Below are 12973 nucleotides of genomic sequence, written 5' to 3'. Positions count from 1 at the left end.
CTACCGTATGAAATCTTGTGGATCAACAGAGAGAACTCTTTCAGCAGGACAATGCCAGGCCACATACGGCATGTGTAACATTTCCTACAGAATGAGAACATTAATGTGCTGCCATGGCCATCAAGATCGACAGATCTCAACCCCATTGAACATCTATGGGACATACTGGACATGTGTATGCCAACGTGACCCATTGCCTCAGACACTTTCGCAACTGTCACATGCCAGGAAGAACAGGCTAGGATTCCACGTGCCCAGATTCAGAGACTCATTCAGTCTATGTCGCGCAGTGATTGCTGCTGCTGGTGGCCACACAAGGTACTGATTTCAGTGCCCTCGTGCGATGCTGTTTGGTGACGAAAACGCCTCCACTGCCATCAGTCCATAGCAAGATCATTGTCACATACTCATGTCAAATTTTACTGTGATACGATCATAAATAACGAAATAACTACTACTGGTGGTGCAAGAGGAACAAACATTCTGTTACATATCTTCTAAGGACGGGCATCTGATAGTGGATCATGGATGCAACCACGACTTTCTGTAACGTCCTTTCAACTGCCTTGTGCACAGATATAATTTTAATATCAGCATACGGTTTTGTCGTTCAGATTTGTTAAAGGGTGAGGTATTGGGTGTCGAGTTCGGCAGATAAAAAAACACACACACAAAAACCCCCAACATACTTTGAGAAAAAATATAGAAAACTGTAGTCACTTGAAAAGTAGGGGTCATATTGTGAGCTTGAATCAAAGAACAAGTTCAAAAACACTTTTTGGATGGCATTAAAATCTGAATGATTTTTCATCTCTGTTTTAGTTGCCAGGATGTGACTGAATGAATGAATGAATGAATAAATGAATGAATGTTTAACGACACCCCAGCACGAACAATACATCGGCTATTGGGTGTCAAACTATGGTAATGCAAATAAATAAAGTGATGATCAACATCAATATAAAAATTCAAGACTTAAACAAAAACACAAATATCACAGAATTTTACTCAAAACTTGAATTTTACTCAAAACTTCAATTTTGTGCTGTATTGGCCATTCTCAAAGAGAATGTTACACCCCTGCACCACGGTGAGGTTACAGCACACGCAGGGGTGTGACTGAAGGAATTACCTGCTTTCAACTGATGCCATTGCACAACAGAGCATTATGGCAGGGAGGTAAGCACATCCATCACACCCACTCACATAACAGCCGCATGTCAGCATCTCTTTCAGTATTCTCAATACATAGCATGCTTAATAAAATTATGAATTGGAATGCTTCACATGCGTATCGTGTATCTTTGCCTAGAAGTCAATTTTTTTCATGAAAATATTATTTTGTAACTTGAAAAAGTCAACTAATAAGGGGGGTCAGAAAATTACACAAAAATCATTATCATTTTGGGGATTGAGTTTTAATTACCAGCCACACGAAGTGGAGACAGTAATACAAATATTTGTGACTGTAAAACCAGCATTAACACTGACAAGTGGTCAAATACAACATATAGTTATCCTCGTTCTAATTCAATAAATCAATTTGAGAAAGAAGAGGTAACTAATAATGTTTTGGAAAGAACACAGCATTAACAAAAAACTGGTCACCACTATCTGTTTCAAGAAATTCCTGACACATTAATGGTTTTACAGGCACAAATGGATTTGGCTAATTATATGCAGATTGAATTAGAATTCAACACACAAATAATTGGTGATGCTCGTTTACCTCTCTTAAATCATTCTGATCTACTCTGCGTGCCCAGATGAGCAACATAATGAACAGAATCCAAACGGCAACAACGAGGGTGACCACCACAGGGTTTTGGAAAAACGTCAGGAACAAGGCTATATCACCAATTGGATCGACAGTGTTGGGTGAAATGAAAATACCACCAGAAAACACAGTCAGATGACTACACCAGCAGTGTAAAGTTGTTACAGTTGTAAAGGGACTGACCTGTATGGAATAAAACAAACAAACATCAATATGACTATGAGATATGACGAAAAACAGTCCACATTTTATTTGCTAAGACTAACATTATTTGCGCCATACCCATTTTACCCTGCTACCATGTATGAATAGCGTAATATTGCCTCTGCAGTACTATAATAATAATAATAATAATAATAATAATAATAATAATACTTATAATAATAAGAATGAATGAATACATATAAATAAATAAAATTATCTGAAAAAGAAAATAAATACACATCAACTACGGACAGTACACAAACTAACAGCGTAACTTGAAACAGTCGGAAGGAAACGTGTTATCTGTTTTCGAACCGTCAATGTACCATTATTGTTACAGATAAACATAATTAATAACTATGATTTGGTAACAGTACTAACAGTTTAGCTAGTTTCGGAGATCGGTACGGTTAGAGGACATTATGTTGTGTATTAAGCAAAAATGATTGTGCCACAAAGTTTTTGTTTGTGCAGGCACATGCCCATCTCCTTGTACAAGCAATTTTTTTTGTGATACATTTTTCGAGGAACATGTCTCGACCCATCACCGTAAACTTCGCTCGGCTCTATGTAGACCTGCTTCCCATGCTAAAATCCCTGCACGGGTGTCTGAAGTGGTACTGTGTACGGAGCTCCATAAAAATACAAAACAAAAAATAACAAACAAAATACAAACTACAAACAAATTAAACAACAAAATAACTCTCGCTCTCCCCTCATCCCCCAAAATAAATAAAATAAAAATAAATAATAATAATAATAATCGCTTGCTCAATCCCCTGCTTAAACAAATTTTGTTTTCTGTTCTTGTTTTTTTTCCCCCGATAATTGTCCGGCGGAGCGTGTCACCCCCTATAAATGTTGCTCACCTCAGTCTAGACACCCCCCCCCCCCTTGCTAAAATCCCTGCACACGCGTCTGCAGTGGTCCTGTGTATACGATAGCTCCGTAAAAAAATAAAATAAAAAATAAAATAAAAAAATAAAACAAATAATAATAATAAACAAAAATCGTGAGTTTATGTTCCAACTATTTATTACTTTATTTCAGCTTAATCGTGTTTTTATTTTTCATTTTTTTTTGGGGGGGGGGGGGGGGAGGGAGGTTGTCAAGAAATAATATATTTTAAATTATTTTGAAGTCTCTACAGCGGCCGTGCACTATATATACAATTCAAAGGTACTTTACATGGCTGTCTTATATATAGCCTCATCAATACTTGGCTTTGTCGTACGTTTCAGACTCCTAATAAAAGAGTTCTAATTTTAAAAATGAATCTGCTCACAGGTTGTCATGGAATTCCCTCAATCATGGTTTAATTAAAATGTTTTGGGTGATACAATAGCAAGGTGTGGTATTCCAAATTAATGTAATTATCATTTATAATCCATATTTAGAGAAATAAGGTCCACTAAATCTGTGATTAAGCGCCTTTAAAATCTACAAGACAAAGATCTTTTAGATGTTATCTTCCTATCTTACTTTATCTTGCTTTATCTTGCTTTCCCAAATATGTGTACAACGGTAAAGACATCAAATAAAGCAACTACCTGTATCTACATGTATTATTCTTAATAAAGGCTGTCAAATAACAGGTAGTACTTGTTTTAAAATCTATAAGCCAAATATCTTTTAGAATGTTTTCTTCATCTGGGGAGTGAACAACTAACCATACAACCATCCTGTTTCCACTCTTCATGTGCCTCACTCCAGTAAGAACACTCAACAGTAAATGTCTGTATGCCAATCTGACTCTTCAGTCTGTGTGATTCATCAACTTCACCATGGAAAATCTGACCTTTCTATGGAGAAAAGGACAAAAAAACATGTCTATGAATAATATTTATACATGTATAATTAGGAACTAACCCAGTATGAAATGCGAAATGAGGATAAGTAAAGCAAGAATTCCGAACATTGCACCTGACAATAACTATACTGAGTTTCAGACCAATCCAGTCAAAGCTGTAGAAGATATAAAACGTTCTAAGTTAAACATTTAATGTTTTAATATAATAAAAATTCACAAGTTCAAATTTCCATAATATCTCTCTATTACTATTAGTCTGTAAAGATTCTAGATAGACTTTAAACTTTTCAAAGTTAAACTTGTATTTAAATGTTTTTAAATTAATAAAAATCCAGTCTGTGGAGACTGTCCATTAAAGTCTTTGTACCAAATGTTTTAAACTATCTGATCAGGGTTTGTAGCTTAACCAGATTCCAGGACATTTTCCCAAAATTTCTTGACTATTACACATGGAGTAATAGTGGATAATTCAAAAAGAAGAAAAATAAATACTGCTAAAACAATACATGTCCCTTACCGGACCCAACAATTTTTCGTATCTGCTAAATTCAATAGCCACACCTCTGGGAAAAGAGGGTGAATCACCATTCAAGTTAAACTTGATCAATAACAATAACTGATAACGCTATATATATATATATAACATTTCATCTCAATATTGTCAAGCATTGCAAATCAAATATCTGGAAAACTAATTTTTATATCTCCTAAGTTAAAGGGCCCATAACAGTACATAATAAAGCTATACACAAATTTTAGCTCAATATCTCAAGGCCTTCTGAAATTTGTTTTTTGCAAACACATTTTGATATCTCCTACATTCAAGGGCTATAAGTCCGTCAAAAATCGCAATGAAAGTCAAACTTGAACTGTAACAGTACATAATAAAGCTATACACCAAATGTCCACTCAGAAACTCGAGGCATTCTAAAAAAACAAAAAACAAAAACCATCCAGAAAACTGTGTGCATGGGATAGACAGACATGAAATCTAAGTCCTAGTGAAGTGCGCCTATTATTTTGTAGTGGTTCTATTTTCATCAGTTACCATGGTTACGGTATCAAGGTGCATGTTACATATTATTTATGTTTAAAGGAAAGAAACAAAGAAGAAGAAAAAAAAAAAAAGAAAAAAAAAAAAAAAAAAAAGGAAAACCAATATTATAAAGCAAATAATGTTAACAATACCTGATGAAACATATTTGACAAGTGACACTCGCCTTTAGCGGCAACATCATTCACAATTTACCATCTCGCGTGAGGAATTTGTAGTTATAAACTTTTTTTTCCTTATTCTCACACTTAGTAAGACTAGCTGCTATCAATGTATTAAAATAATTTTAATGTTGGGTGTAAAATAGAAAAGAAAGAAAAAAAACAACAACTGCAAAACATTGTCAAGTGTTTTTTCTGATGAACTTGGGGCAAGGCAATATATTTATAGCCCACGCATGCAAACTGTAGATAAACTAAAGAATCTCTGTGACGATAGGATCGTGATTTGGGGCCGGATCAAATGTTTGAACAAGGACTATAGGAACACGAAAAGAAATTTCAGAAAAAGTCAGCGATCGGATCCTGACTTGGCGCCATATTAAATGTTCGAATCGTGACAATAAAAAACGGGAAAAATCAAGTTTAAAAAATGTTAACAGTGATCCATTTTGAAAAACAGCTTCCCAAAATTGAAGGACACGTACGAACCCTGTCTGATAAAAAGTCTAGGAGGAGATGGACTAAACTAAAGAAATAAGAATTCAAAATTTCCGAAATATCTCTTGATTATTTTGTGGAGACTGCCTCAGAGGATCATTGCAGGGCAATTTCACGAAACATTATACCTCTGGAGTGTACCGGTAATTCTTTTTCACTGTTGTGCCTTTATTTTTCACATAGAATTATTTGTTGATAATAAATAAACCATAAAATACTCAGGTTTTAATTCAAAACTGTGTCATGTGACCTGACAGCCATCTTTAATTTGTGCTATTTCCTCCTAAGAATAGAGCCGAATTACAATGAATTTTTTTTTTTTTAAATGTTATTAAAATTGGATAAATATGATAAAAGTAAGTATTGCAGTTTGTTTCTAAGATCCTAATGGTAATTCCGAAACAACACAAATTAATAAATTTAGAATAGATTTTTGTGAATAAAAACTTGAACTCATAGCATGACCTTGTTGCATCAGTTACCTTTTGAAGCTTAATTTTAATACTAACCTCCTACAGTGCTACCATATATTATATTTTTTATATTCTCTTGGTTGTGCCATGGTTACACAACATGGCAATATAATAATCTAAGTGGGCACACCAAGAATTAAATTTACTGGTAACTGATGTAACCCCGTCAGTCAGTAACTGACGCAATACATTAACACAATCATTATTTTCCATTGTTATATTTCTTGGAGGCATACCCGGTAATGTAAGATTGTGAAATGTGTTAATTCCCAAACTAGAGTGAGTGCTATACAAAATTTAGCAATAAGTTTCAGAATTTTCTTGACCTTTGCACTTAATTGTACGTTTTATAATTTCTTTATTATCACATCTGTGTAAAACTATATAAGAAAAAGGTTTTCATGAACTGCAAATACTGTCACTCCTTAGAAGTTAATCTAAAGGTGTCTATTTCACTAAAATAAAATAATCATGACTCGGTTAACACCGTTTTTAAATAGATACATGTACGTGTATGTAGATGATAGCAGTTTCACAAGCATCAATGTATATACCCTTATACTTCAAGATATATATTGTATAGCTTTTGATCTTGGAAGCACATAGAATTTGTTTCATTAGATATATTGTATTGCTTGTGATGTCAGAGGTACACATTGTTTCATTAGCTTAGATTAATATATGTACAGCACCGTTTATTGTAAACAGTATCTATAATTTTCAATAATAATTACCGGTAACACAAATTTAAAATTGCAGTTTCATACATGTAAGTCACTTATTTTGCTATTTTTACATTTATTTATGATAAATAACTACACATTAGATGATTTCATACATAATTTTTCATAATTAACTCAGAAAAATAAATTAACATTACACCTTACTGCCACAGTGGTTTCCCATGAATTCTTAGCTAAAATTGTAAAGTACATAAACAGTTTGTATCAGTTATTCAACAAAACAGCCAATCCTTTGTTACTGTGGAATTGCAACTCAAATTCAAAATGTGATTTCACCCAATTAACTGTTGGTTACCTGAAATTAATTTTATAATGATATAATTCTTTATCACCTGTAAATGAAGTTATTTGGTTGTAATGTTTTATGGGATGTAATTTAATTCAAGAATAATCTTTACATTTCAAAAGATAAATAAAATAATAATAATAATTTTTGGAAATATATTATGCAACTACATGTATGAGATTGCTCCTTTAATAGTTCTAAATAGCAAATGTCCTTTCATTTGATAAATTGGTTACTACTCCTAAAAATATACAAAGTTGCTGATGTTTTTAGTAGAATACCTCCCAAGACAGCAACCTAGAAAATTAACGAGAATCAAGCACATTTGAAAGAAGACAGAAAGGTTGGAGGGAAAAGAATACAAAATAGTAAAAAATGTAGCAAGATAAAGTGAAATCAAACAAGAAAAAAAGAAATGAGACAGGACAGCATGCCGAGAATACATGCCCCCCCCCCCCCCCCCCCCCCAATTTTAAAGAAAGAATATATGTTATTTACAATAGCTGTCTTATTCCCATCCATTTCTTACAAAATATTTGGTTCGGTTCAGTCATATGGTAATGTCATAAGAAAGTGAATGCAGTATATATACTTGGAAATTGCAAAACCCCCAAATCATTACACTTCGAATCAAGATGTACATGTAAACGTAAGCTGTTGAGGCTTGTGTGCAGATAATTTAGAAGGGAGTGGGGTTGAGACTGGCTGGCATCGAGGGTGCAACTGCCCAAGTTACATGGGGGGGGGGGGGGGGGGGGGGGGTGAACAATTGTGAGAACCTGATGTCCTAAAATGCAATTTCTTTCATTCTACAAGTAAAATTCATCATGACAAATGCATGTATATGCATATTGAAGTAATAATAATAATTTGCTTTCAGCAGGGATAGGGTTGGGAAATGGGGGGATGACCCCCAACCCACCACCCTAAACATGCCCCTATTGTTAGTTTTTTAAATTCCCTTTAAGATGTATGTATTTCTTACAATTTAGATGAACCAGTTGCCAAAGACAAATGTTTTCTTTTTAAAATATGTTCTTATTAGTTTTTATGATTTGTAAATGTTGAGTCAGTTACTTTTAGTGTTACTTAAATTAATAAAAAAGTTAATAAAAAATTCCTTGTAGAAAACTTAGTTCTCTTGTTCTAGTGATCATAGATTACCTGTGCACTACACATTTCTATATATACCTGAAAACTTGATACTTCAGATTCAGAGAATTGTGGCAAGTTCAAAGTCATGTCAAATACAAGTTACTTTTTTTTTTTGCGTCAGTTACCCACACTTCATTTGTGATTGTAGTTGCACTGAGATTGTATGCAATGAAATTTTCTTTTGACATGACTTTGTCACAACATATTTATTTCAATCAAAAACACTCTTAAGAATTTTATTGAATACTTTAAAAAAATAATAATCAAGACATTAAAAATTTTCTGAATGTACTAAGTTTCAGAATAATTCAATGAAAACTCGAGAGAGACTTCAAAAGAAATGTTGATGAATGGATGCAAAGGACAAATCGTAATTAGGAAATATTTGCTGACAAATTAGTAAAGCTAATAAAATGTAGCTGGATTTGGTAAAATTTACAACTTAAGGCTAGGCATTGTCGATAATGTAATTTATTAGTAAAAAAAAGCTGTAATTGGGAAAACTATTTTAAACTGCATAATAACCAACATCAATGTTCTTAACCTTCTGACTACTGCAGGCGAGATATCTTGCCCAATGTCATGCCAGTCGACATACTGTACACTGTATACAATTCATATTTCCCGCCGTTTTGCACATGACACTCACGGGAAACGATTTATTATCAGAAAACAGAAGAAAACTCAGCTTCTCGTGTCTTTAGATTTTTTTTTTTTTTTTCAGTGGAAAATACCTTGGAATTTTTACTTCAAAAAGTAATTTTTGGCAAGTATTTTTGCTTAACAATAATGGCGGCACATTGCGATCATTTTCAAGGATCAATATCTGGTTGTGACAGCCAGTTTGATAATAAATTTGATCGCTTTACCAACAACGAAAATCACCAAATGTTAGGATATGAATCAGTTAGTTGTTTTTTTGTTGTGTTTTTTTAAATTCTGGTCAGAAAACCACTGTTATTGGAAATAATGGACATAAATAACGGACAGCTGACCACAAATTCCTTTAAGTAAACACAACTTTTTCGATTTTTTACCTAATTTTAATCACCATTAACTGGTCAAAAATATCATAAAAATTAGAAAACTACACAAAAATAATACTTACCGCTTCAAATATGAACTTCACTTTATGTACTTATAAAACATTTAAGTGAATATATGTGAGTTAAAATTATAAACTTGTACCCATTCAACGTGGTTTTTGTCAAAAATTAATCCAGTAGTCTAAAGGTTAATCATCACAATTTGTATCATATGACAACTCAGCTACGCATCAGGATATGCATCCTGTTGTAACCTAACCAAATTAAGTTTTACCTGCCATAGCTAAAGTGCTTTCTCAACAGGTCACCATGTACAAGTCACAATGTCAATACAGTGCTAACAAAATACATGTATGACAACGGATTCAGAATATTAGTTTATATAGATTCAATTCTCACAGTTATTGTTCTTTTTTCATACAGGATAAACTGATTTTTAGTTCTATACGGTACTATGTCTTCACCATGAGTAAAATCAAAGCAAGCTGAAAGTCACTCTCCTGAAGTGGTGTTATTTTATTGAAGGCGATCAATTTGCTACTCACTCAAAACTTTGCAGGCGAGTGTGACAGGGAGCAAGAGTGATCCCTCGCCTTTCCTAACAAGCACTGGCTTATGTCTGTTTATTACCTTTGATGCAATTCCTTTACATTCCTCGGATTCCATTTTGCTTATTGTTGCAACATGTGATTATATAGGAGTCAGGTGAATAACTGAATAGGGATAGGTCATTGTATATGTAATTATATATGAGTCACGTGAATAACTGAATTGTGTCAGCAGGGATAGGTAATTGTTTATGACATATCGCTACATTTCATTCTAGGCTTATTTTAACTGAGAGTAGATCCACACCATTAATAGAATTTGAATTTACATATTTCAATTGTTTCATACATGACTGTTTGTGTTTAACAACACCACTAGAGGACAATGATTATTATTCATCAGCTATTGGATGTCAAAGATTTGGTAATTTTTGACATATAATTTAAGAGAGGCAAGCTGTTAGGTGTTTCTATTAGTAGCATGGGATCTTTTATATACACCATCCCACAGACAGGATAGTGCATACCATGACATTTGATATAGCAGCCATGGTGTACTGGTTGAAATGACAAATAGTCCAATAGATCCACAGACTGGGATGGATCATAAACCAATGGAACATCAGGCAAATGCTTTACCAGAACGTTCTGCACCAAATTGACAATAACTTCAACTGCATAACGGTTGTAGACAACAATTCTTTACTTTATTGAACTTTCTTATTAACTATCTGCCTTGGATAATGTTTGACACTGAAATGGATATTGTCTGACATAAGACATAGCTCAAGTTTCAGATAAATTAAAAAACAAATGGATAAAAAGTCCTGTATTGGCTATTTTTGTCCAGTGTTAAATTAAAAGACTGTATGACAAGTTACTCACCTATAGCTTATATGTAATGGCAATTGTACTATAAACCCCGGAAATACAGCCCTACCTTATTGGGAAATTCGTTATTGGTATATTTGTTTAACTGGACAACATGACACTACTGTCAGATGACATTTCAAAAGCCATATAACCATAAATATTCCAACAAAAACTCACCTTAACTCTAATAACAAGATAGAAATTAGTGTCATTCGCTCCAAGAATATCTTCTGGTAAGAATAATAGATGTGGATCTTGCTTATGGTTCTTGAATGTCAAGAGAGCTTCATCTTCCACTGGCCAGTCAAACCCATGCAATTCAAGATTCCTGAAGCTTACTTCGGATTCACTAGCTCCCAAAACGACCTCTAGTTTCAGCAATGAATCTACAGCAAACATTTTCACAACCTGTGTTTTCCCTTTAATTACTGGAATAATTACTCGTACAGTACTGGAATTTCTCACTTTATGACTGGTAGTGTCATATGAGACATTCAACGTGTATATTTTGTCTTCTTCCATCACATTAGATACTGAAAAAAAACAAGCAAATATAATTTCTTTAAAATAATTTTTTATAAATAAATAATAATAATAATAATACACATATACACATATATATATATTTATTTATTTGTATACTCTTAATTTTTTTTTAGGGGAACTTACAATTTAAAATTGCCAAAATTGTAAGGTATATTAGCTGTGGGGAATGGTTATATGATAATAGTGAATTAATTGGGCAAACATTACAACCAGTAGTTCAGTATTACAGTAGGTTTTATGACCACCAAAAAATCTTGAAGGATGATTGGGGTCAAAAGTGAAATTTTAAAGTTGATGTGTTTTTTTTATCAGTAGTGGGTGATATACTGCCACGATGTGTCAGACATTCATTCAGTCGATGAGGCATACTGCGAATGAGTCTCCCAATGGTCATTTGAGGGAGTCTGTTCCACTCCTCTTGCAGCGCCTGACGTTTACGCATATGTCTCCCTATCATATGTCCCAGACGTGTTCAATGAGGGAACGGTCTGGACTCATTACTGGACATGGTATTTGATAGATGTTGTGCTGCTGGAGGTGAGCATTGACGATTCGTGCACGGTGAGCATGGGCATTGTCATCCTGAAAAACAAAACGTCGACCCACACGGGACAAAGGGTGTCAGTGTGTTGTCCTGGTAGTACTGCCCAGTGACCCTTCCTTGCACAATATGGAGGGGGGTTCTGTCAGTCATAGTTATACCACTCCACACCATAACCGATCCACCGCCAAGTATGTCATGAAATCGCATTGTGATGTTGGCGTACCATTCATTTCATTGTCGCCAGACCCAACCACACCTGTCAAGGAAGTCCAAAGTGAATAGGGATTCATCTGAAAACATGACACGTGACCAGCGACGAATACCCCAGTTCTGACGCTCCCTACACCATTCACGTCTATGGGCAATGTCACAATTTGTCAAGGTAGGCACAACCCGGGGCCATTGAGCATGAATATGGGCTGCATGCAGACGATTTCTAATCGTCTGACCCGTAACTCAGACACCAGTAGCCCGATGAAGGTTTGCAACAATTTGATTTGCCGTTTGAGTTCGATTTCTTAAAACCTGGTTACGGATAAATTGATCCTGTACTCCTGTTGTTGCCCTGGGATGACCTGAACGGGGTCGATCGTCAACATTTTGGGTTTATTGGTACCTGTTCCATAGTCAGCTAATCACTGACTTCGAAACTTTGAAGGTGTTGGCCACTTCTGCCCACTTCTGCCCGTTTGCAGCATATCAATAGCCCGTAGACGCTCATTGCGTTGCATATGCAGCATCGCAAATTCAAACAATAAAAATTACTAAAAACAAAACAATAACAACTGTATGATCAACAGAATGAAAAAGATTGACAGAAATAATGTTCCACAGTGATTAATCGACCTTCCTGGAAATTGTCAAAATCGAGAATGACACCCCATGCACGTGTATGGGGCAACAGCGTGAGGTGCGTGAAAACTATGGAATGTGTTTCGGTGTGTTAATAAACATACAATGTACCTGAAAGTTCTTTACTAGGATATCTGTGGTCAAAACGTATGTTCGGTCTAATAGTTGATATTAACATTAATATTTCAGGTTTTCCTACTTCTTTTTGAAGAATATATATACTGACACACTTTGAAAACACAATTTGGTTTTAATGTGACACTAAATATCTAATGTATATCTATGAATATATTACTATAACATGCTAAGGTGGCTGGAAGTGTTCATGACCGTCCTCAATCAGGCCAACTTCCGGTTACAACCGAAAGACAAAACAGACAGATAAGGAGAAACCATCAACTGT

At 34.5% G+C, this 12973-nt stretch overlaps 1 protein-coding gene across 1 annotated transcript in view; it reads right to left on the bottom strand.

Moving 5' to 3' along the window:
* Positions 1-12973, bottom strand: part of LOC121378062 — a 13710-nt gene continuing 737 nt past the window's right edge. The window contains exons 2-6 of the mRNA XM_041506162.1: positions 11942-12073; positions 10806-11161; positions 3652-3783; positions 1730-1960; positions 1-84 (exon numbers count right to left, since the gene is read on the bottom strand). Of these exons, the coding sequence (XP_041362096.1) occupies positions 1-84; positions 1730-1960; positions 3652-3783; positions 10806-11161; positions 11942-12073 (935 nt within the window). The remainder of the gene's footprint in view (positions 85-1729; positions 1961-3651; positions 3784-10805; positions 11162-11941; positions 12074-12973) is intronic.

Source organism: Gigantopelta aegis, chromosome 7, assembly GCF_016097555.1.
Source record: "Gigantopelta aegis isolate Gae_Host chromosome 7, Gae_host_genome, whole genome shotgun sequence".
Classification (NCBI taxonomy): domain Eukaryota; kingdom Metazoa; phylum Mollusca; class Gastropoda; order Neomphalida; family Peltospiridae; genus Gigantopelta; species Gigantopelta aegis.
The sequence above is the reverse complement of the archived record's forward strand: the minus strand, read 5'-3'. Positions and strand labels throughout refer to the sequence as shown.